General features: G+C 40.4%; 1 protein-coding gene across 1 annotated transcript in view; it reads left to right on the forward strand.

Moving 5' to 3' along the window:
• Window positions 1-2,320, forward strand: part of MCOLN2 (mucolipin TRP cation channel 2) — a 61,671-nt gene extending 59,351 nt beyond the window's left edge. Inside the window, exon 14 of the mRNA XM_067040974.1 lies at window positions 1,499-2,320. Within this exon, the coding sequence (XP_066897075.1) occupies window positions 1,499-1,535 (37 nt within the window). The 3' untranslated portion in view covers window positions 1,536-2,320. The remainder of the gene's footprint in view (window positions 1-1,498) is intronic.
• The last annotated feature ends 24,802 nt before the right edge of the window (window positions 2,321-27,122 follow it).

Raw genomic sequence — 27,122 nt, forward strand, 5'->3', positions numbered from 1 at the left:
TTAAATGATTTCTTTGCAGCCATATGGAATGAGTGAAAGATTTAAGGAGTGAACTTGGAAGACCGAGTGATAAGATCGGACCTGAGTGGTGAGAACAGAGCAACAGCAGCAGACAGTCTTCCCTAAGACATGCTAAGGGTTGTAGAGAGGGTGCCTGGTGCGGAGGCAGGTCTGCCCATCGTGAGGAATGAAAGGATTAAATGGAACAGAAGAGTCGACCAAAGGAAATCAGGTGAAGAACTAAGATGCTGAAAGTGTTGAAAAAAGAGGATATCAAAAATAAAAACAGAAGTGGCTGAAGGTGGTCATGGATGAAGTCAGCTAGATCAGTTTTAGCTGAATAATCAGATCAAAGCCTGGAACCTAGGGTGGTCTGGATGGACCCTGCAGAGAGTCAATGAGGGTCATAGGGCCTGATGAAGGAAATGGGTTGTACTGGGGCCTTGGAACAAGTGATGGCTTTGAAATCACCAAAAATTAAATACACCTGGATGTGTTTAACAGCCGGAAACCTAAGAATGGAATAAAATTGAGGAAGGCTATGAATGGAGAGTACATATTGGAGACAGACCTCACTGAGGGAACCTGGGGAATAAGGGCATCATAAGACTTGGTGTCTGGGCCCCTCTCCAGTGCCCATGACATACAACCCAGCTAACACAGCTTCACCTCCTCTGGAGCGTGGCCGGGTTGCTCTTTTTCAACCAAGCAGTCCAGCAGCCACCACAGATTCAATCTCCCACAGACTGATTCTCCCTTCAATAGTTGATTGAGCCCCTAGCCTGATGGTCAGAACACCTGGGTTTTCGTTTTGGACCCTGCCAATTACTGAATGTGTCCCCTGACCTTTCCTAAACCTCTTGGTTCCTCTAGTGTCGTCAGAGTGGAACAGGTAGCCTCTGCAACCTCTTCTAGTTCTAATGTGATCTGTTTCTTGGGAGAGATGTGCTTGGTTGAGCAGATGCAGAGTTAACCTTTCTCTTTCTCTACCACGAGGAGGAAAATCTGCGGTTCTAGCCATTGAGAAGCTTTGTTAAAGGGAGATGAAGGGTAGACAGCTCCTCAAAATTACCAAAAGCGGGCTTCCCTGGTGGCGCAGCGGTTGAGAATCCGCCTGCCGATGCAGGAGACACGGGTTCGTGCCCTGGTCCGGGAAGATCCCACATGCCGCGGAGCAACTAAGCCCGTGAGCCATGGCCACTAGGCCTGTGCGTCCGGAGCCTGTGCTCCGCAATGGGAGAGACCACAACAGTGAGAGGCCCGCATACTGCAAAAAAAAAAAAAAAAAAAAAAGAAAAAAAAAAATTACCAAAAGCATCTAGTCAAAGCCCAAATAATGTAAATTGTCCTTCTTAAGTTTTCTTCCTCTTAAATATCACACTCAGCATGTCAATAACCTATGTATGCCTATGTGATAGAGTATGTATTCCTGTTCCGTCTCAAAGATTTTTAAGCCATTGTTCTCTTTTCTCTTTCCTTGTCTTCCTCTCTATTACAGGAATGGAAGCGATGACCACTTGATGCTTATTAACTAAAATCCTGCTGCTGAAGATAGTCAAGTTTCAGGTCTCCGTATCAAATGACAATGAAGAGGGACCCCAAATGGTTTGGGCCAGCACTTCCAAAAATACTGATTGTGGAGTGGGAAAGAGGACTGGCTATGAGCTGGCTGAATAGAACTGAAGTTTCAAAATTCCTTTTTATAAACTTGGATGATGAAGAGTAGACCACAGTCAACTACTGGGCATTAGTGTCATAGAGCAGTGATGGTGAAATTCTGTATTAGTCTTTTAATTTATGACATCACAGTGTTGGGATGGAAAAAAAAATCACATTTCAGAGTGTGCAGAACAATGGTGTTTAAAGCCATGCATTTGATGATATGAGTTTATTATCAAATATGGGTTTGTCTTAAAAGTGATTCTTGGGTTAGAAGACATTTGTGAATTCATGGTCTGCACAAAACTGAAATTGGTTGCAATAACAATTTAGGCACTCAAAGCTGGAGAACTGTTAAGCCATGTAAAGATTACACTTAAATCAACAAAAAGACCTCTTGCAGTGGACATTTCTTGGCTTATTTTCCTGTGGTCTTCTCAACATGATATGAAACTATCAGCAAAGTTAGTGGGATAAACTGGAAACAGTCATTTGGACACCTTGTTACTTGTGCTAATTGTTGATTGTACACACATGACATGCGGACATTATACTACAGCAGTGGTCATTCATTTTAACAACCAAACTCCACTGTGGTGGGCACTTACTGTTGTCAAGCAAGGAAGATGGTATTTTTTCCCAAATAAATTAAATTAATTTTTATCATAACATATGGAACTACTACTACTTTTTAAAAATGTATTGTCTCTTAACATCCACTTAGTGAAAAATTCAGATCACATCTCTATCAGCTATCTGGTCTACAGAAGGGATCTCCCACTTTCTTAAAAACAGTGAAGGAGATATAGAGGCTAGTTATTCAAGAAATATTTATGAGAATGACTTCAGATTAAGATCACTTCATGCATAGATTTAGTTCATACCTGAGCTATTTTAGGGGTCAGCTATTTTAAATTTACTGGTGAAGAGTAGGGTTTGAATTAAGTAGGACTCTCACCCCAGGGCTCTCCCTCTTTTTATCCTGCTCCTCCCCGCCAAGCCCCTGCCAGAGTCCTGGTGCCCCACTCCTCTCTCCATGCCCCCATACTTTCTTCATGTGCTCACACCAAATCTAGGCCAGGAAAGTCTTCCAGTTAAGGCCATTAAAGTCTGTACGTGGGTGACTCAGGTCTATACACAAAATACTTTGCTAAAATTATCATTTTAGTTATAAACTACTTACCAAAAATGTCAAGAATTATATTCAATTTTTAAATTAAGAACCATTTAACCCATGGTTCTAGGGTCATTCCCATGACTCCAAAATCAGTGTGCAGTTAGATCACTTATTCACCTCTGAGGATACCTCCAGTACATCGTTTATCTCTGAATAGAATTGCTATTAATGCCTTTTATGTAATCTGCTGCTGTGATGGCACTGTGACTACCATTTGAACTGAAGATTAATGATGGCCTTCTATGCTCATAGTTTTCTTTTATTGGCTTTCATGTTTCCTTTTATTTCTTTTCCCTCCAGCTGGACAAAACACTTTCAGGAAGAAAAATCTTTTTTCAAGTTTACCCTGTATCTGTGGAAACATTGTTTTCTCTCTTCTTAATAATTTTAAACAATTGTCACCTTGCCAACTATATTATCTACTTGGATTTTATTGAACAATGTTTTCTCATAACTCTGCTAATAGACACATCTGGGACAATCCACTTTCTCTCCTTCCCTAGGCTTCCACTTGGAGAGTTCACTGTGAAAGTTAGGAGACACATTCTTTCTGCCTATTGGTTTCATTATGGGATCTCCTGTTCTTTTTGAATGTACCTCCTTGGCTTGCAGTGACTTGCTCAAAGCCAGATGCAGCATCCTTAGGCCTGTTGACTTGGGGTGGTAGAAAAGATCATGAGCGTGGAGGATATCTAGACAGACTTGAGTCAAAATCCCAGTTTATCCTGTAGCTTTGTGGCCCTGGGCAAATTACTTTCTGCTTCTAAGTGATGATGACAAACCTTAAACTGTGGGATTGGCATTTAAGTCAGGTAACTTATGCAAAGCCTGGCACTGAATTGAAACTTGAGCCATTCTTTTCTTTTGATTTTCTGCCATGTTTGTAAGTAGGTTCCATGGGATCGTGGAGGAGTGAAGATGTTAAGACATTTAGTCTGCCTGGGTGCCTGTCCTACTATTCGAGTCTCCTTGGACAGGTCATACCAGCCTTAGTTTCCTCATCTGTAAAGTGGAGCTTGCAAGGATTAAATGAGTCAAATTTAAATTGAGTAGAGCAGGGCATGACTTGTAAGTGCTCAGTGAATGTTAGATCTTCAAAAAGCTTTTCTTTCATGGTCTACAAATGTACAAATCTATCACCCGGGCCAGCCAGGAAGATCTTTGTTTTGAAGTGAGCTCACCACACACTTTTGGTGGACTTTGTTAGGACTCTAAGTGTATAGACACCCACATCCAGCGTCTAAAGTTCACGCAGTTGTACAGGAGCCTGTGGACATGAACAGCCTAAATGCCCTGCCTTCAGGGGCAAAGCTGTCAGTCCTGATGAGAGGGTAAAATCCCCCGAGGTGTATAAGTATTACAAATCCCCAGTCCTTCACCTTGGGTGAGACCCTCTGTCCTTAGCTAGGAGCCCACTGTCTCAACCAAATTTGTCAGAATGTGTGAAGTATAGGTCAGCTATTGCTGATCTGAGGTAGCAAATGTGAAAAGGTGAGAAAGGGTATTTAGGAAAAGGTCTTCAAGAGATTCCAGTAACCGTCCCCAACCCCTGCTGAAGGCTCACATCATAACAATCGTGGGAGGGTTGCCTGACCCACCCTCCTGCCCGAGGAGGCCTAGGCTTAGCATCTTAGGTTTATGAAAAGCACAGTGGTCCAGCCTCTTGATTTAGAGGTTACTAGCCAGTCACCCTGTAGTGCCCGAGGGCCTCCCTGTAAAAATAGCCCCGCACTGTCATTGAGGTTTAGGGACCCTGTAGTCATTGGGAAAGTATGTTCCCCTAACTGCTACTATGGTCTTGGCTATGGATTGCTCCTGACAATATAAAGAGCCGTGATGCTTAGAGATACAATTCCAGATATCTGTATCACTCATGTGTTGGCCACTTATTCCAACTTATTCCAATAACATTGAATAACTAGACCCCATTTTACTAGTCACTGGTTCACCTTTATTTTCATGTAACTTGAGCAAATCTTATTTTGCCACCCATGACTTGAAGTTTGAACATCTCAACCATAATATTCCAACGACGCAGAGTCTTTCTCTAACAAATATCTAGAATTTCCCATAATTGTAGAACATGCACAAAGTAGCTCTTGTGTGACAGGATGATTGAGGACCTCACAGGCAAAACCCTAAGCGCAGCATCCTGATCTAAGGCAGTTTAGGAAGGACAGTGAATGATGGCATGGGAACTGGTGCTGGAGCTCCTGCTGAACACCTCTGCCTCCCCTTGTTTTTTTCTACTTGAGAGATTCCAAGCTCTCAGTACTGATAAAAGGCAGCTTCATGGCTGTGTGACCTGTGCATCTGAAAAGGTTTAATGCTCTGCCCTCACAGTCTTGAAATTCTCAATATTTTTTTAACAGAGGGCCTCAAAAATGATGTAGCAAATTCTGATGATGGGACTGTGTAACTCAACAACTAACAAAAGATTAAAGCATGGCCTTTTGGGCTTCCCTGGTGGCGCAGTGGTTGAGAGTCCGCCTGCCGATGCAGGGGACGCGGGTTCGTGCCCCTGTCCAGGAAGATCCCACATGCCCTGAAAAAAAAAAAAAAAAAGCATGGCCTTTTAGGAAAAGACTAGGATCCCAGCATTGTACATTTTCTTTAAAACAATTGAAATGTAACAAAAGGACAGAGTGAAGCTGACTGGGAATACTTTTTTTGTGTGTGTGTGTGTGTGTGTGTGTGTGTGTGGTACGCGGGCCTCTCACTGTTGTGGCTTCTCCCGTTGCGGAGCACAGGCTCGGGATGCACAGGCTCAGCGGCTATGGCTCACGGGCCCAGCTGCTCCGCGGTATGTGGGATCTTCCTGGACCGGGGCACGAACCCGTGTCCCCTGCATCGGCAGGCGGATTCTCAACCACTGCGCCACCAGGGAAGCCCGGGAATACTTTTTAACAGACTTTTGGGTGCACCATTTTTCTAAGTTTCTATTCTCCCAAGTAAGTGGCTGTGGGGCTTCTTCTCATCTCACATCTTTGTTTCACAGATTAAACTACTGTGGTTGGTGATATTGGCCAATATCATTTCCATGTCCCACTGGCAGGTTGGAGCTGGGCTGCTCACCTTTACCCCCTTCCCTGTGCACCACCCTGCCTCCTACCCCCCATCAATGAAGAGCCTCATTTTCCAGATTTCCACTTCCTGTTTTTCCCTTGACAGAGAATCAGCTTAGGGTGGTTCTTCTAAACTCGAGCATGTTTGCCTAGTTGCCATATGACCTCCCACCTTGCTCAGCAAAGTCCTTTGGGACCTGCTCCACCCACTGGATAGTCCAGCACTTGCTCCAAGGTCTTTGCAGCCATTTGCTTTTAGAATGAAGGACCCATCTTTGAATGGGAAGCCGTAGAATTGTTCAGCATGCTGTGTATTGGAGAAAATACCATAGTAGCACTGGGAAGACTTCAAGATGAACCAAATCTCAAAACAGATGCTCAAGTTGTTAGGGAAATCAATACAACTCGTGGCAGTTCTACCATAGGCTCATTTACAGCAAATGAGGCTGCAAACCAGAGGATGAAACTGATGGCCAATGTTTCTCTTGCCATCTGTCTCTGCCAGAGAGCCAGGGAGTGAATCAGAAGATAAATGGGTACACATGAACATTTCCACACCACCTTTCGTAATAAGGACAGCAAAACTCTGACTTCTTAAAGATCCCTGGGAGCTATCGGCTGTGGTGGATGGAAAAGACAATTTGTTAGCGTGATATATGTTCCTTAGTTTCTGATGATACATAAATTATCCCATGAGCCATGATACATATGGTTTACAGAGAATTTTAAGTGAAAGCAATTTTTTTTTTTCTAGCAACACTAATTGCCTAGCAGCAGTAAATTACTCATTCCCTGCTTCCTGTGGGCTGCGGTCATTACTCTCTCCTGGCGGTTGAGCCCATGTCCCCCAAGAGAAATGTTTGCTTTGACAGTGAATTTACATCCTCACTTGTGAGCCTGCCATGCTGGGTCTACAGAAGAAGAGGGTATTAATAATGCCTGATTTCAGACCTAGCACCAAGTGTTTGTGTTATCCTGCATGTGTTATCTATGAAAACAGGACAGTGTGTTGGGTCTTAGCTCTTGGCTGCCTTTGGAGAAAAATCAGGGAGCTGCTATCAATATTTAATCTTTTCCAGCTTGGGGGTTTAAAAGGTAGACTTAGATAAGAAACATGGACATTTCCAGGATGACAAGTTAAGCAAGGGAAGTGATAAGCACCATTAATTTGGGGAAATATTAGATAATGACGTGTGTAGATGGAAAATGGTGATGCTATTAAAGACTGTAATTTGATACATATTTGTTGATTTCCAACATTGTGCTAGGAGCTTAGGAAGTAAGGAATGAATGACACGATCCCTGCCCTCACGAAGTTTGGTGTCTAGTGGGAGGGAGAACCATGTACCAAGCAAGGATAATACAAGGTCACCCACGGTACTAAATGAGAGCAGAATGGCAGTAGCTCCTGCCTGCCTGGAGTATAAATGAAGGCCTCTGAAGGAGAAGTAGACAATGCTAGAACTGAGACTTGAATAACACATTTTATTTGACCAGTCGGCCATGGTGTAGGGTTGGGGGTGGGGGGTAGGGCTTTCTGGCTAAAAGGAACGGTGTGGCAATGGCTTGGACATCTGAGAGAGAACCCAGCCAGTTAGGGAAACTATGTTTTGGGGTGGTCAGAATATAGGTCACATGTTGGGGAAAATGGTAGAAGACAAAACTCGAGAAATGGCAAAGGAGGGCTTTAGACCTGGAAGGTACATGACCAGAGAAGGCAGAACTGGGAAGGATGGATCAGGGTGGTATGAGATAAGCAAGGAAATCAGTTACAAAGTGGTTGCAATTAATTTTTTTTTAAAAAGTGATGCTATTACCCTGTAATTAAACACAAAAACAAACACAATGAGAAACTTTGCCTGAAAACTGTCTCTGAGGAATATACCAGCTCTCACATATATGTGTTATCTATCTGTATGTATATTTTTTCTTTTTCTTTTTTTTTTTTTTTTTTTTTGCGTTACGCGGGCCTCTCAGTGTTGTGGCCTCTCCCGTTGCGGATCACAGGCTCCGGACGCGCAGGCTCAGCGGCCATGGCTCACGGGCCCAGCTGCTCTGCGGCAGGTGGGATCTTCCCGGACCAGGGCACGAACCCGTGTCCCCTGCATCGGCAGGCAGACTCTCAACCACTGCGCCACCAGGGAAGCCCTATTTTTTCTTTCTTAAAAGGTTTCTCTGGTAAATACCCTGTCATTTCCCTGAGAGTTTGTGCTTTTAGACTATGCATTTAGAGGGAGGGTCTCTTTTCATAACTTCTATTATTGAGAAATGTATTTATTAGGATGAATGGGTTGAATGCATATTTCTATCACATGGTATTTCTCTTTCCCACATATTTAAAAAGAAGCTTATCTAAGACTGTCTCCACATCATCCCTCCTCACCTATCCTACACACACACACACACACACACACACACACACACACACACACACCACTCTGCAGCACCCTGAACTTGACCAGCCACAGTTTGTGTCTGTAAAGGTGACGAGACTTGTAGGTGTGACTGGCTAACAAAGCCAGCCTGACATCTCTAGTCTGAAGTTTACGGGTGGCACACAGACTTTCGGAAGTTTCCATCTCCCTGCCCCCTACCCAGGACAGCCATCCAGATTTGGGTGTGGGATCGCAAAGGTCAGACTGAGTGTGGCCACCTGGGAAAGCGGTGTCACTGGGAAGTGCTGGGAGGTGCTTTGCCTCGATGCCTCCTTAGGCTAGGACAGCGTGGCAGAGGGGTGTGGAGAGGTTGAGGGTTAGGGGACGGGGACGGCGGGGTGAACTGATTAAAGGACTCTGAGAAGAGACTGTGTGATTTGGAGGTCTGTAGTGAATGTGGTCATGTTAGAGGACTATTCCTGGGCTCAAGTAGCCTGAGACTGGGAGGAGAGCCGGGGCGGAGAGGGTAGCATAGCTTCCATCTCACAAATGTAGAAAACCTGGCATGTACAAGTGCACTATTTCCTTCCAGAGCCCTGCAGAGGAGGTCAGCAGTTTGTGCTGAGACCAACGCATCATTCCTCCTTTCAAGGTCTACCCGCTCCAGTGCACTCACCTCGTGAGCACCAGAGGTGGGAGACTCTTAACAGCTCTTTAATTCACGGAATGGGTGAGGGGCAGGGGGTGGGAACCCTATCAGGGGTTTCCTCACCTCTCAAAGTAGGAGGTCAGGGAAGCCAGGCTGGGCGTTGGTGGTTCACCCTCTCAGCTTGCTCAGAGGGCCAAACCGTGATCTTCAGGCACTCTACACCAGCACCGTGACCCTGGATGACCAGCAAGACACTATGCGGGCAAACTCTCTGGTCCGCAGCTGTTCCTGGGCAGTGAGGCTGCCCAGCCCGAGTCTGATCTCTGGTGAAATGCATTGGAGTTTCCAGGCAGACTAACTCGGAGACTGTTTCCTGTATCTTTTCTCGAGGAAGTCAAGTTCCTGGAACAGTACTTAAGGAACCATAGTAATGGACTGAGGAAAGGATGGGTGGATCAGTGATGATTCTTCTACTAGGTTTTTATCTCTTTTGCATAAGTGGCTCCAGAGTCCATCTGGGAAAGATGAGCATGTGGGAAGAGATGACAGGCAGATGAGGGAAGTTTGGGTGCAGGCATGGTTATGGCTAATGGGTGATGACGGGGCTTGATCTCTCTCACACTTTTCTCTGGGCTTCAGGAGGCCCTAACCTTTAGCCCTTATGCAAAATATTCTGTCACAGTTTCCACATGCATATGATTGAGACAAAAGAGTTGACATTTGTTATTCTGCATTCAAAATGAAGCAACTAAACGGGATAGACCCCGTAGATATATATTTCTACCCCACGGGCCTTTTCCAAGAAGGGCAATTCATGTTCACAGTAGGCAGTTCAGACAGTAAGTTATTGAGATAGAAATGTGTACAAGCCAAATGAGCTGGTCTCATCAACCAGCATCATCAGGAATGTGTCTTAGAAAAGATAACTACTCAGCACCTTGCAACCATGTAGCCAAATAAATTCTGGATGGATTAAAGATTTAAACATGAAAAATTAAGCCTGTAAAAGAACTAGAAAGAAATATAGATGAATACTGATCTGACCCAAGAAGTAGAGAAGGGCTTTCTGAGTTTAAAGCTGCAAATAAACCATAAGAGAAAAATCAGACAAATTTACTACACAAAAAGGAAAAATTTCAGAGAATTAAGAATGTAAACAAAAATTTTAAAGTGCCCTGGGAAAAAAGGATTGCAGCATATATGACTGGCTTAGTATCCTTTCTCAGTGAAGAAACATTACAAATTTCTGGAGGGTGAGCCCCAAAGGTAAGGACTAAATTTTTTGTGTTTCTGTATTTCATGTGTATAGCATTTTTCCTGACAAGTAGCAAGCACACAAAAAACAGTATATTTTTGAAAAGCTATATTTAGCTGGATGCCTACTATGTACACCTATTATTGTTACTCATCCCAACAAACTTACAGCTTATGTATCAGGATTTCCACTTTACTGAAGAGAAAACTTCAGATTAGGTGACAGAGCCTGGCTTCAAATCCAAAGCTTCTGACTCCTAAGCTCTCTCTCATCTTCCCTTTCTTCTGCCTGCTTTCTAAATAATGCTTGCTGAATAGAACTGAATGGCAGGAAAAAAATGTTCAACCTCCTTCATGACAAATGTGACTTCTATTTTCGAACAACACCCTGTTAAGCAACATTCCTTGAACTCACACAATGCTGGTGCTAGTGGAAACTAATCCTTATCTTTGTAGGGGAGTTGAAAGCTCCATAGAGGTTCCCGGTTTTTACATTAAATTGCCAGGTGATTTAAACAAGTTATCAAGATGCTCAAAACCTGAGAATCCTTATCTTTAATACAGAGATAATAAAATTGAGACTACAGAGAGGTCAAGTAACTTGTGCAGGGTCACACAGCAGTAATCACCAGAGCTGGGACTCAGACCCAGGCAGTCCATGTTAGAGCTGGCTAATTCACAAGGTTGATGTAATGTCTAGGAGATAAGGGATGTCAGCAAGGTTTGAAAAGGATAAACTGGACACATTGGGTGAAGGGAGATAAAAATTAAAGTTATAAACCTGTTTTTTGTGTGGGCAAGAATTGTGAAAATAAGAGCTTGATAGGGGCATCTCAGATGTCTGGGTGTGTCCTTCTTGACCTAGTATCTATTTTAAAGTTTCTACAGCTTAAAATGTACACTGACAGTATTGATCATCCCCTCCCTCCCATCCCCTTTATGTAAACCAGTATGGCAGTACTGATTAATGGATTAAAGACAACATGCCCACACTTAGAATCATACCCAACTAATTTTTTCAAAAGAAAAAAGAAAATGAAAATAAAACAGATAATTGCATCCACTGGGGTGGAGTTTCTGGCATGTGCAATGATGAATCACCATATAGTTGTGATTAAGAAAAGACAGCCACCCCATAAAACCTCAACTCAGCACCTCTTTCATCTCACTGGCGGGAAGCCAGGAGAGTCCGTGTTAAAACCTGTTTTAATATCGCTCATGTACTTTTCATGCCTCCGTACAGTATTTGATCATTGACAAAGTCAGCAGTTGTATGTGCATCTCAATCAACATACCTTTCAGGAAACAGCCTTCATATTCTGTCTCTCTAATTTATATAATTTATTTTTCTAAACCATTTGAGAGATAGTTGTATATATTACATCCCTTTATGCCTTAAGACTTCAGTGTGTATTGCCTAAGATCAAGAGTAGCCTCTTATATACAAGGATATATTGTACAACACAGGGAATATAGTCAATATTTTATAATAACTATAAATGAAGTATAACCGTTAAAAATTGTGAATCACTATGTTGTACACCTGAAATTTATATATATTGTACGTCAACTTTACCTCAATTAAAAAGCAAACAAAAAACAAAAAGAGTAAATAGCCTCTTATAGAATCATAGTACAATAATTAAATTCAGGAAATTTAACATTGATACAATGCTTTTATCAAATCTACCATCCATATTCCAGTTTTATCAATAGTCCCAGTGATATTCTTCATAGCATTCTTTCCCCTCCAGGACAGAATCCAATCCAGAGTCTCTACTGAATTTAGTTGTCATATCTCCTTAGTTCCCTTTCATCTAGAAGACTTTCTTAGACTTTGTCTTTCATGACACTGAGATTTTTGAAGAATACTGGTCATTATTTTACATACAGCCCCTTAATTTGGATTTGTTGATGTTTCTTCATGATTACAATTACACATAGGTTATATATTTTTGGTAGAAATACCACGGAAGCATTGTGGTGTCCTCCTCACAGTATCATATCTAGAAGCACATGACACTGGTGTGCTCCTCATGGGTGATATCTATTTTGATCACCCTGTCAAGATGTTGTCCGGTTTCTCCATCATTATAGTGGCCATAAAAATGCACAACTCAGATCTCCCAACGTGAGAAGCCTAACTGATGACTGTCCCGGCTGCTGTGCACAGAATCCATCTGGGTGGAGACTCCACTTTCCACTGACTGCTCTGGCCGATGAGTGAACACAGCAACAATCATAAGGCAGGCCCATTCCTGCCAGACGGGGACCCCTCTGATGGGCTCACAGCAGCCTGGCTGAATTCCTCTTCGAACCGGGTTGCATCTAAGACTCTCCTACCCAGCACTTCATCTTCTCCTCCCTCCCTCGTGAGGTCAGACTGGCATTGTCTGACAGCCATCCCTGCCTCCTGTGGCTCACTCCCCTTTTTCCCTCACAGCTGCTTCCTCTCCCTGCAAATTCTTTTGCATTTCCCAGCGTCTGCCTCTTGGAGGGTCTGAACTAACACAAAGTGACACAGAAATAGGTGGTTGAAAACAGGTGTTAAGATGGACATTTGGGACTGGTTAACTCATCCCTGGTGGGTGAAGAGGATACCGTCCTGAGCGGTAGGTGGGGCACACATAGTCTCTGATACAAGGTGGTGGCCTCGTTGCCAAAAATTTCACTACTGGTGACCTGGAAATGCATCCTGGTGATCAGGAATGCCATTGCAGCTGTGATGATTCAGGATGACTCAGTCATTTTGAAGATATGGGGAGAAGAATGCTTACAAAGACAGTAGAATTGGCTGATTACTTCTAAGTTGACTGGCCCTCTGCAGAGAGGTGAGAAACTAAGGCTGAGAAGAAGTAGTTAAAGGCCTAGTGTGGGAGCCAGAGGTCTTGGTGGTAGCTTACAAAGAGCACTTGATCTCCTGAAGTGCAAGAGCAGACAGACTGAGCTGTGGATTGAAGACCCTATTTAGAAGACTTTCTTATCCTTATTTTATATATGGGAAAATGGAGGCTCAGAGAGATGGAGTGACTTGCCTTTATTCATGCAGCTCCCAGCTTTTTGACAGGTCAGTGTACGTACTCTTTCTGCAGATATGTCTGTGTGAATCCACAGACTTCACAGAAAGAGAAGGCAGCCATTGCTTTTGGAGGGAACACTGCTATATCATATCCACTGAATATTCCATCTCACCCCCTCTTCACTACTATTTTGACCACTTTTTTTTTTTGCCAGATGCATGTCTCCACCTCAAAAATTCAGGGTCACCTAAATAAGAATGATGGTTTAGACATTCTAACCAAACTTACAAGAGCTACAAAACCAACCGCTAAGAAAAAACACTTCTTTACCCTAAACACTGAAACAAGTTTTCTTTCTCTTTGGTATACATGTAACTCCAATGTGTGCATTTCCAGTGAGAGAGAGATGAATGGTGAGAATTGTTTTACTGGGCCATGATTTGCTAATATTTGTGTAACTGTACGAATGGGAGTAGTTTTACTCTTAAACATTAGACAAAGCACAATAACAGATAATTGAGATTTTACAGGCATGTTCAAGAAATGGTGAGTAAAGCTAATACTAACAATCCATCCTAGGACCATGGATTCATAATAACATCTTACATTCAATAGTAAATACTAAAAGGTTCGCAAAGGGCTGTCACATGTATTATTTAGTTTTATTCTGACAATAACCTTGCACTAGGTAGAGCAAGTTTTATTATCCCTATTTTATATATGGAGAAATTATATTCTTTCACAAACAGAAAAACTAAATAAAGAAAGTTAATTGAAATGCTTATGCATTATAAGAAATGCATCTGAAACCTGGCAAAAGAGGAACTCAGTTTCTGAAACTACCTACTGTTCTGCCTGGAAACTTTCATTTCTTTTATAATTTTAAATATTTAATATAATTACTGATACACTATAGTCAGTGTTTCCAACTTGCAGAGAACCCTCACTTAAATCTATAATTCCTTTTGCTGCTCTTTTCAATCAGAATTTAATGAATAAAATAATACAACACTCAACATGATTTCCTTTTCTTTTGACATTGCTGAACATTGTAAGCAGCTTAAAACCTTTTAAACTGCCATGGGGTTAATTTAAAAGGAAAGACAAAAGAACTAAACTTAGTAATTTCTAGATCTGATTTATTTGGGAGGTGGGATGGAAAGGGGTTATTATTATTTCTTCCAGTAGAAATACTTCTCTAAAGGTTACATGGGAAGTGAGGAAAAAACAGTTTTATAGCCAAAACTGTGCTTTTTTATTTAGCAAAGTAGTTTCTTGGAGAATAATTTATGTATGTGAGGATTCTCTTTATCTCAAATACATTTTGCCTTAAGGTCTCATTTGTTGGATATTGATAGAGTTATAGAGGTTTTCTTTTGGTTAATCTTTGCTTAGTATATATTTCTCATCATATGACTTAAATATATCTCATTCAAATAGCATGTAGCTGGATTTATTAGCTCAATCAAAGCATCTATATTTAAACTGGATACTTTATTTTGTTTATGCTGCTGTGACAACAGACATATTTGGATGTGTTTCTACAATCCTAATTTTTATTTTTCATAAATTATGCTCTTTTTTTTCTTGTTTCTTTCCCCCTCCTTTCCTTCTGTTGGATTAGTGGAGCTTTTCTTTATTCCCTTCTATTTCTTTTCTTTTAGTATTTACTCTTGACTTTTGAACGTTTTACCTGACTTAGAAAAGTCTCAAGTTAATTAAAAAAATTTTTTAAAAAATATGTATTGGGCTGCACCGGGTCTTAGTTTTACATCACATGGGCTCTTAGTTGTGGCATGCGGGCTCTAGTTCCCTGATCAGGGATCGAACCCTGGTCCCCTGCATTGGGAGCATGGAGTCTTAACCACTGGACCACGAGGGAAGTCCTTTAAGTTAATCAAAATTTTAATATTACTCTAATTGCATAAGAACCTTGGTTTTTTGCCTCAGGTCACCCTCATTTTCCATTTACTGTCTGTATTACATGATTTTCTTGTCTAGTAATTTACTTCCTTTTTTTATCTCCTTTCCCTCATTAATTGTTATTTTTACTTATTGTCTGGTACAGGCAATGTTTATTCCGATTTACTCATAGTTTTACCACTTACCTTAGTAAAAATACTTTTTGCAAACCACTTCCTCTTTCTGGGTTTAATTTTCTTTTTTTCTTTAGTAGCTCTTTTATCTAGTCTGTCTTCATTTGAAAAACATCTTTATTTCACACTCGGTTGTCAATATGTAACTCTTTAGCTGGAAATTAAATTAAATGGTAACGGTATTCCACTGCCCTGGTCTCTTGCTGTTGAGAAATGTTATCAGTCTAAATAAACTGTCTTTTCTCACTGGTTGCTTTTAAGATTTACTCACCTTTAATACTTCAGCGTGTGTGTGTGTGTGTGTGTGTGTGTGTGTGTGTGTGTGTGTGTGTATTTTTAAAATTTACTTGTTTGAGGTAGTGGTGGTTCTTGAATCAGGAAATGTATGTCTTTCTTCAATTCTGAAAATACTGAGTCAATAGTTTAAAAAAATAGTATTTCTTTCTGCCCATTCTTTCTTATCTGGCTTCCTGAAACTCTGATTATAAACCTGTTGAACCTTCTCTTTTTGGTATCTCCTTATCTCATATTTTAATCCCCCTTTTTTCTTTCTGCTACAGTGTAATGAATTTCTTTAGGTAATATCTTTCAGTTCATTAATTCTCTCTTCAGAGGTTTTAAAATTTTTGTTCAAGTGGTTCATTGAATTTTTTTGAAATTCAAATGACTCAATTTTTCATTTCTAGAAGTTCTTTTTGGTTCTCTTTTTTTACTGTCCTATTTTCTTTTAAAAGTGTCTTGCTATATTTTCAACTTCTTTTTTTTTTTTTTTTTTTTTTTTTTTTTTTTTTTTTTTTTTTTTTTGTGGTACGCGGGCCTCTCACTGTTGTGGCCTCTCCCATTGTGGAGCGCAGGCTCCAGACGCGCAGGCTCAGCGGCCATGGCTCACGGGCCCAGCTGCTCTGCGGCATGTGGGATCTTCCCGGACCGGGGCACGAATCCGTGTCCCCTGCATCGGCAGGCGGATTCTCAACCACTGCGCCACCAGGGAAGCCCTATATTTTCAACTTCTTGTATGAACAGGACTCATAAGATATAAACAGATTATAATTGTAATCTTTCCCCAAATTCCCATTTAAGCCTGATGTATGATCAAGCCTTTTCCCTGCCTTTTAGGTGAAGTCATAAGCAAGTCTCATAAATGTCCTACTTTTTATTAGATAATTGGGCATCCTGTGATTACTTTTAGACCCAAGAGCAATAATAAAAAGACAACCCAATTTTAAAGTGGGAAAAATACTTGAACAGACACTTCAAGAATATAAATGAATGCTAATAAGCACATGAAAAGATGATCAAAAGTCACCAGGGAAACACAAATTAAAACTGCCATGAGATACCACTTCACACACACTATAATGACTAAAATTAGAAAAACTAAGGATATCAAATGTTGGCAAAAAGTGAACCAGCTGGGAGTCTCAGATATTGTCAAGAAGAATATAAAATGGTACAACCTTTTGAAAACCTATTTAGCCATTACTTACATATTTAAACATACACCTGCTCCATGACTCAGCAATTCCACTTAGTTATTTACTCAAGAAAAATGAGAACATATGTCCACAAAAAGACTTGTATAGCAGTATTCAGAGCAGTCTTATTTGTAGTAGCTAAAAACTGGAAATAACACAAATGTCCATTAACAGATAAATGAATACATTTTAAAATATCCATACAACAGAATACTACTCAACAAAAACAACAAAAAGTAATGAACTACTAATACAACAACAACTGGGGTAAATATCAAAAGCATTAAGTTGAGTGAAAGAAGCCAGATATAGTATATGATTCTATATATGAAGTTCTAGAACAAAGAAAACTAAGATATAGTGATAGAAATCAGAGGGTCAGCGATTCACTGGAAAGGGCCCCAAGAGAACTTCTGCTCTTCTTTTTCTAGCTTTTTAAGGTAGAAGTTTAGTTCATTGATTTTTAAACTTTATTTCCTTCTATTATCAGTAAGTAAAGCTATAAATATCCCTCTAAATACTGTTTTGGCAGCAGCCCATAAATTTTGATATGTAATGTTTTCACTATCATTCAGTTGAAAATATTTTCTAAATTCTCTTGTGATTGCTTCTTTGACCAACAAGTTATTCTTCAATATGTTGCTTAATTTACAGATATTTGAGGATTTTCTAGATATATTTTTTTTTTATTGGCTTCTAATTTATTACCATTTTGGCCAGAGAATAATTTCAGTCCTCTTAGATTTATTGAAACTTGTTTTATGATTCAGAATATGGTCTGTGACTGTTACCTGTGCACTTAAAAATATAAGTACTTTGTAGTTGATGGGTCTAATGTTTAATAAATGCCAACTAGGTCAAGTTGCTTGATAGTGTTATTCAGATAATCTATAATGTAATTTTTTGCCTACCCACCCTATAAATTACTTAGAAACAGATGTTAAAATCTCCAACTATGACTCCCTCTTGTGAGAGCACCGGAATCACAACTAACTGCTGAACAATCATTGACAGGAAGACACTGGAACTCAGAAAAAAATATACCCCATATCCAAAGACAAAGGAGAAGCCACAATGAGACGGTAGGAGGGGTGAAATCACAGTAAAATCAATTCCCATAACTGTTGGGTTGGTGACACACAAACTGGAGAAGACTTCTAAAACAGAAGTCCACCCACTAGAGTGAAGGTTCTGAGCCCCACGTCAGGCTTTCCAACCTGGGGGTTCAGCAACAGGAGGAAGAATTCCTAGAAAATCAGACTTTGAAGGCTAGTGGGATTTGATTGCAGAACTTCGACAGGACTGAGGGAAACAGAGACTCCATTCTTGGAGGGCAAACACAAAGTAGTGTGTGCATTGGGACCCAGGGGAAGGAGCGGTGACCCCATGGGAGACTGAACTAGACCTACCTGCTAGTGTTGGAGGGTCTCCTGCAGAAGCAGAGGGTGGCTGTGGTTCACCATGAGGACAAGAACACTGGCAGCATAAGTTCTGGGAAGTACTCCTTTCTGTGAGCCCTCCCAGAGTCCGCCATTAGCCCCACCAAAGAACCAGGTAGGCTCCAGTGTTGGGTTTCCTCAGGCCAAGCAACCAACAGGGAGGGAACCAGGCCCCACCCATCAGCAGCCAAGTGGATTAAAGTTTTACTGAGCTCTGCCCATCAGAGCAACAGCCAGCTCTACACACCACCAGTCCCCCCCATCAGGAAACTTGCACAAGCCTCTTAGATAGCCTCATCCACCAGAGGGCAGACAGCAGAAGCAAGAACTACAATCCTGCAGCCTGTGGAACAAAAACCACATTCACAGAAAGAGAGACAAGATGAAAAGGCAGAGGGCTATGTACCAGATGAAGGAAACAACTAAATGAAATGGAGATAGGAAATCTTCCAGAAAAAGAATTCAGAAAAATGATAGTGAAGATGACCCAGGACCTCGGAAAAAGAAAGGAGGCAAAGATTGAGAAGATGCAAGAAATGTTTAAAAAAGACCTAGAAGAATTAAAGAACAAACAAAAGAGATGAACAATAAAATAACTGAAATGAAAAATACACTAGAAGGAATCAATAGCAGAATAACCGAGGCAGAAGAACGGATAAGTGACCTGGAAGACAGAATGGTGGGATTCACTGCCATGGAACAAAATAAAGAAAAAAGAATGAAAAGAAAGGAAGACAGCCTAAGGGACCTCTGGGACAACACTGAACTCAACAACATTCACATTATAGGGGTCCCAGAGGAGAAGAGAGAGAGAAAGGACCCGAGAAAATATTTGAAGAGATTGTAGTCTAAAACTTCCCTAATGTGGGAAAGGAAATAGCCACTCGGGTCCAGGAAGCATAGAGAGTCCCAGGCAGGATAAAACCAAGGAGAAATATGCTGAGACACATAGTAATCAAACTGATAAAAATTACAGACAAAGAAAAAATATTGAAAGCAACAAGGGAAAAATGACAAATAATAGACAAGGGAACTCCCATAAGGTTAACAGCTGATTTCTCAGGAGAAACTCTACAAGCCAGAAGGGAGTGACATGATAGATTTAAAGCGATGAAAGGGAGGAACCTACAGCAAAGGTTACTCTACCCGGCAAGGATCTCATTCAGATTCGAAGGAGAAGTCAGAAGTTTTACAGATAAGCAAAAGCTAAGAGAATTCAGCACCACCAAACCAGCTCTACAACAAATGCTAAAGAAACTTCTCTAAGAGGGAAACACAAGAGAAGAAAAGGACCTACAAAAACAAACCCACAACAATTAAGAAAATGGTAATAGGAACATACATATCAATAATTACCTTAAACGTGAAAGGATTAAATGCTCCAACCAAAAGACACAGGCTTTCTGAATGAATACAAAAACAAGACCCATATATACATTGTCGACAAGAGACCCATTTCAGACCCAGGGGCACATATAGACTGAAAGCGAGGGGATGGAAAAAGATATTCCATGCAAATGGAAATCAAAAGAAAGCTGGAGTAGCAATACTCATATCAGATAAAATAGACTTTAAAATAAAGAATGTTACAAGAGACAAGGAAGGACATTACATAATGATCAAGGGATCAATCCAAGAAGAAGATATAACAATTATATAGGCACCCAACATAGGAGCACCTCAATACATAAGGCAACTGCTAACAGCTATAAAAAAGGAAATCGACAGTAACACAATAATAGTGGGGGACTTTAACACTTCGCTAACACCAATGGACAGATTATCCAAACAGAAAATTAGTAAGGAAACACAAGCTTTAAATGAAACAATAGATCAGATAGATTTAATTGATATTTATGGGACATTCCATCCAAACCCAGCAGATTACACTTTCTTCTTTAGTGAGCATGGAACATTCTAAAGGATAGATCACATCTTGGGTCACAAATCAGCCTCAGTAAATTTAAGAAAATTGAAATGATATCAAGTATCTTTTTTGACCACAATGTTATGAGATTAGAAATCAATTACAGGGAAAAAAACGTAAAAAATACAAACACATGGAGGCTAAACAATACAGTCTTTTTTTTTCTTTTTGTAGTACGCAGGCCTCTCACTGTTGTGGCCTCTCCCGTTGTGGAGCACAGGCTCTGGACGCGCAGGCTCAGCGGCCATAGCTCATGGGCCCAGCCGCTCTGCGGCATGTGGGACCTTCCCGGACTGGGGCACGAACCCGTGTCCCCTGCATCAGCAGGCGGATTCTCAACCACTGCGCCATCAGGGAAGCCCAAACAATACATTCTTAAATAACCAAGAGATCACTGAAGAAATCAAAGAGGAAATCAAAAATACCTAGAGACAAATTACAATGAAAACGTGACAATCCAAAAGCTATGGAATGCAGCAAAAGAAGTTCTAAGAGGGAAATTTATAACAATACAAGCCTACCTCAAGAAACAAGAAAAATCTCAAATAAACAATCTAACCTTACACCTAAAGGAACTAGAGAAAGAAGTACAAACAAAACCCAAAGTTAACACAAGGAAAGAAATCATGAAGATCAGAGCAGAAATAAATGAAATAGAAACAAAGCAAACAATAGCAAACATCAGTAAAATTAAAGCTGCTTCTTTGAGAAGATAAACAAAATTGATAAACCATTAGCGAGACTCATCAAGAAAAAGAAGGAAAGGACTCAGATCAATAAAATTAGAAATGAAAAAGGAGAAGTTACAACAAACACTGCAGAAATACAAAGCATCCCAAAAGACTACTATAAGCAACTCTACGCCAATAAAATGGACAACCTGGAAGAAATGGACAAATTCTTAGAAAAGTATAACTTTCCAAGACTGAACCTGGAAGAAATAGAAAATATGAACAGACCAATCACAAGTAATGAAATTGAAACTGTGATTAAAAATCTTCCAACAAACAAAAGTCCATGACCAGACGGCTTCACAGGTGAATTCTATCAAACATTTAGAGAAGAGCCAACACCCATCCTTCTCAAACTCTTCCAAAAAATTGCAGAGGAAGGAACACTCCCGAACTCATTCTATGAGGCTACCATCACCCTGATACCAAAACCAGATAAAGATACTACAAAAAAAAGAAAATTACAGACTGATATCACTGATGAATATACATGCAAAAATCCTCAACAAAATACTAGCAAACAGAATCCAACAACACATTAAAAGGATCATACACCATGATCAAGTATGCAAGGATTCTGCAATATATGCAAATCAATCCATGTTGTACACCATATTAACAAATTGAAGAAAAAAAGCCATATGATCCTCTCAAAAGATGCAGAAAAAGCTTTTGACAAAATTCAACACCCATTTATGATAAAAACACTCCAGAAAGTGGGCATAGAGGGAGCCCACCTCAACATAATAAAGGCCATATATGACAAACGCACAGCAAACATCATCCTCAATGGTGAAAAACTGAAAGCATTTCCTCTAAAATCAGGAACAAGACAAGGATGTCCACTCTTGCCACTATTATTCAACATAGTTTTGAAAGTCCTAGCCACAGAAATCAGAGAAGAAAAAGAAATAAAAGTAATACAAACTGGAAGAGAAGAAGTAAAACTGTCACTGTTTGTGGATGACATGATACTATACATAGAGAATCCTAAAGCTGCTACCAGAAAACTATCAGAGCTAATCAATGAATCTGATAAAGTTGCAGGGTACAAAATTAATGCACAGAAATCTCTTGCATTCCTATACAATAATGATGAAAAATATGAAAGAGAAATTAAGGAAACACTCCCATTTACCATTGCAAAAAAAGAATAAAATACCTAGGAATAAACCTACTTAGGGAGACAAAGGACCTGTATGCAGAAAACTATAAGACACTGAGGAAAGAAATTAAAGATGATACAAACAGATGGAGAGATTTACCATGTTCTTGGATTGGAAGAATCAATATTGTGAAAATGACTATACTACCCAAAGCAATCTACAGATTCAGTGCAATCCTTATCAAATTACCAATGGCATTTTGTATAGAACTAGAACAAAAAATCTTAAAATTTGTATGGAGACACAAAAGACCCTGAATAACCAAAGCAGTCTTGAAGGAAAAAAATGGAGCTGGAGGAATCAGGGTCCCTGACTTCAGACTATACTACAAAGCTACAATAATGAAGACAATATGGTACTGGCACAAAAACAGGAATATAGATCAATGGAACAGGATAGAAAGCCCAGAGATAAACCCATGCACTTATGGTCAACTAATCTATGGCAAAGGAGACAAGGATATACAATGGAGAAAAGACTGTGTCTTCAATAAGTTATGCTGGGAAAACTGGATAGCTACATGTAAACAAATGAAATTAGAACACTCCCTAACACCATACACAAAAATAAACTCAAAATGGATTAAAAACGTAAATGTAAGACTGGACACTGTAAAACTCTTAGAGGAAAACATAGGAAGAATACTCTTTGACATAAATCACAGTAAGATCTTTTTTGATCCACCTCCTAGAGTAATGGAAATAAAAACAAAAATAAATAAATGGGACCTAATGAAACTTAAAAGCTTTTGCAAAGAAAACTACAAACAAGATGAAAAGACAACCATTAGAATGGGAGAAAATATTTGCAAAGGAATCAACGGACAAAGGATTAGTCTCCAAAATATATAAACATCTCATGCAGCTCAATATTAAAAAAACAAACAACCCAATCCAAAAATGGGCAGAAGACCTAAATAGACATTCCTCCAAAGAAGACATACAGATGGCCATGAAGCACATGAAAAGCTGCTCCACATCACTAATTATTAGAGAAAAGCAAATCAAAACTACAATGAGGTATCACCTCACACCAGTTAGAATGGGCATCCTCAGAAAATCTACAAACAATAAATGCTGGAGAGTGTGTGGAGAAAAGGGAACCCTCTTGCACCATTGGTGGGAATGTAAATTGATACAGCCATTATGGAGAACAGTATGGAGGTTCCTTAAAAAGCTAAAAATAGAACTACCATATGACCCAGCAATTCCACTAGTGGGCATATACCCAGAGAAAACCATAATTCAAAACGACACATGCACCCCAGTGTTCATTGCAGCACTATTTACAATAGCCAGGCCATGGAAGCAACCTAAATGCCCATCGACAGACGAATGAATAAAGAAGATGTGGTACATATATACAGTGAAATATTACTCAGCCATAAAAAAGAATGAAATTGGGTCATTTGTAGAGACGTGGATGGATCTAGAGACTGTCATACAGAGTGAAGTGAGTCAGAAAGTGAAAAACAAATATCATATATTAATGCATATATGTAGAACCTAGAAAAATGATACAGATGAACTGGTTTGCAGGGCAGAAATTGAGATTCAGACGTAGAGAACAAACGTATGGACACCAAGTGGGGGAAAGTGGCTGGGGGTTGGTGGTTGTGTGATGAAATGGGAGATTGTGATTGACATGTATACACTAATATGTATAAATGGATAACTAATAAGGACTTGCTGTATTAAAAAAATAAATAAAATTCTAAAATTCAAAAAAAAAAAAAAAAAAAACAGCTTCCAAGGCCTGAACCAGGATCAAATTGTTGGAAGTTACATATGGAGACAGATCTGGCTCTACAGAAAGAAAACTTTTCTAACATTACATCTGTTCTTAAATTGGATGTCCTGACTTACCATGTCAGGAACTTTCCAATCTCTGGTCACTTTCAGCCGGATACTCGAGGCCTAGAATCATCCTTCAGGAAGAATTTCTGTGCTGGGTGGGAGGTTGGAATAAAAGTCACCACCTAACTCTTTATAAAAAAAGAAGAAATCTCCAACTATGAGTATGGATTTGTCTATTTCTCCTTTTAGTTCTGTTAATTTTTATTTCATACATTTTGAAGGTCTGTTATTTGATGAATTGACCCTTTTAACATCATGAAATAACCCTGTTTTATTTTTCTAGTAGTAATCTCATCTTTTAAAAAATTACTATAGTATAATATTTCTTGTTAATTTTCAGTGCAGTTTGAGGTAGGTACATTATTACATTTATAGTTGTAAAGACTGAGTGAAACTGGCCAAGTTTGTATAACTAGTGAATATGGTAGAGTATACTAAAGTTTTTGAACTTGACAGCAAGTCTAAGAAGTTATAGGTACTTTAATTCAAACAATCTTCTATGATAAAGTCTTATAACATGTCTTTTAAAAACCTTTTTGGTTTTCACAATATTTATTCATTTAATATTTATTCCTACACACGAGTCAGTATTCTTCTTACTAATACTCATGCTTCTCTTATTGTTCTTTGCCTCCACTATGTTCATTCCCACCATAACACAACATAATCAAAGTAAGCCATGACCCAGAAATTAAAAGGAGCTGAGAATTGAGCCTTCTAAAAAAATCTTCAATTATAGCCAAATAATTTATCATGACATATTTTCTTGTTTGTAAGAAAGAAATATTCATTAATGATTGTAAAACCAAGTATAAAATTATGTGATGTAGTTATTACAATGTGCTTCTTTCATAAAATCACAGAACCCTATTTTATTTTATATTTTTTGGTTTCAAAGTTTACTACATTAAAAAATAAATAATGAAAACTTCTCTTGATCTTCTATTTTGAATGAATCAATCCTCTGTTTTAAATTGAGTAAAGGTTAATAGCTGAGATTGTTTTTATAGTTTACTCATGTCTCAGTCTTCTGTATTATTACTCAAATTATACAAAAAACATTAAATATTAACCCAGACAGTATCCATCAAATCCAACTGAAACAATCAATCCCTGAGATGAGAATGTTAGGGTCATATTACAGCTTTCTTTCACAAAACAAGAAAAAAAGTTCAGTGCATGGAATGCAGAAACTTCTGACAAGATTTATTTACAACTATTTGCTTTTTCTTTTTCAGGTTACCAGAATAAATATTTGTGCAGCTGAAAGTGTTGCTCGTAGCAGGTTCCTGATGGCTTCTCAGACAGGGCAAATATCTAATCATAGCTTGAGTGTCAGGTTTGGGAGCAGAAACTGGCCTATTATATAAGGTGTTCTCATTGTCCATGCACGGCTTTAGCTTTGCCTGCCAAGACTCTCAGCACCCCACAGTGGTTGAATAGATGCAACCTCCATGATGTGTTCTTAAAGTATCTTGGTGTAGTATGTGCACATTTCTCAGGCTGCAAACTGAGGCGGGCAAACATAGAACTATTTTTCTAAAAGTGGATCTAAATTCTATCTTTTGTGGTACGCGGGCCTCTCACTGTTGTGGCCTCTCCCGTTGCGGAGCACAGCCTCCGGACGCACAGGCTCAGCGGCCATGGCTCACGGGCCCAGCCGCTCCGCGGCATATGGGATCTTCCCGGACCGGGGCACAAACCCGGGGCACAAACCTGTGTCCCCTGCATCGGCAGGCGGACTCTCAACCACTGCGCCACCAGGGAAGCCCCTAAATTCTATCTTGAACCTGCTATTTCTATCACTGACAGGCAAATTCAGCAGTCTTGGTCATTTGAAGTTTATACTTAGGCTTCTGCTCCTGGCATTTCCTCCCTGTTGTGACATCTGAGACCTGAATGGACTTATTAGTATTCAGGTGTTGGGGTTGAATGGTTGGGTAATGAACACATAGTATACATTCTTTTAAGAGGTGAGTCTTTGGATTCTGGCTCTATCTCTGGTGCACCCACTGCCAGTATATGTCCCTTTAGGTACTTTTCCATACAGAACTGACTTCAGTGTTTTTCTGCCTCAGTCTGGGGCCCACCGAAAACTTAGACAGTGGATTCAGTTCCTCCTACGTCTAACTATGCCATGTCACCACTTCGGTATTGCTGTTCCCTTATCACCATAGCAGGGAGCACACATGCAAGAAAGTTTCCTACCCAAGTCTCAGATGGACAGCAGGGCACAGTATGTCTCTACTTGTATTAATGAGGATAAGTTAGATTATGATGTGGTGACAAATGCTCCCCCATTCTCAGTGGCTTAAAAGGACAAAGGTTTATTTCTTTTTTTTTTTTTTTGCGGTATGCGGGCCTCTCACTGTTGTGGCCTCTCCCGTTGCGGAGCACAGGCTCCGGACTCGCAGGCTCAGCGGCCATGGCTCACGGGCTTAGTTGCTCCGCGGCGTGTGGGATCTTCCCGGACCAGGGCACGAACCCGTGTCTCCTGCATCGGCAGGCGGATTCTCAACCACTGCGCCACCAGGGAAGCCCAAATGTTTATTTCTTGCTTGTATGTCATTCCTGGGTCAGGCACGGTACTGCTGTTCCATGCCCTCTTTACTCCTGGATCCAGGAACTGGATGATGGAACTGTCTCTGACTGGGACATTGCTGATATCAGCATGGAGGAAGAGAGAACAGAATGAACTGTGTTCTGGCTAGTAGTCCAGCTCACACTTTACTGACCAAAGAAGTCAAATGGATAAGCAGAGAAGTATAATTCTTCCCCAGGGAGGGGTAGCTTATGTTTTTAAATAATACAATCTACCACACTATTCCTGGGTTCATAACTTAAGGGAAAGATCTCTGTTTCTCTGATAATTTCGCTTGAGGAATGGTGAGAAGTCAGCTACTTCATGCTCAAGGCTATCAGTGTTGCTTCTTCTTCAGCTCAATTCTCTTCTCCAGTAAGGGAGAACCTTATCTAGTCTCCAGGGAGGGTGGTCTGGTTCTTCATGTGCTTTCTTTTTTTTTTTTTTTTTTTCGGTATGCAGGCCTCTCACTGTTGCGGCCTCTCCCGTTGCGGAGCACAGGCTCCGGACGCGCAGGCTCAGCGGCCATGGCTCACGGGCCCAGCCGCTCAGCGGCATGTGGGATCTTCCCGGACTGGGGCACGAATCCGTGTCCCCTGCATCGGCAGGCGGACTCTCAACCACTGCGCCACCAGGGAAGCACCATCTGCTT

This window comes from Kogia breviceps, chromosome 1, assembly GCF_026419965.1.
Source record: "Kogia breviceps isolate mKogBre1 chromosome 1, mKogBre1 haplotype 1, whole genome shotgun sequence".
Classification (NCBI taxonomy): Eukaryota; Metazoa; Chordata; class Mammalia; order Artiodactyla; family Physeteridae; genus Kogia; species Kogia breviceps.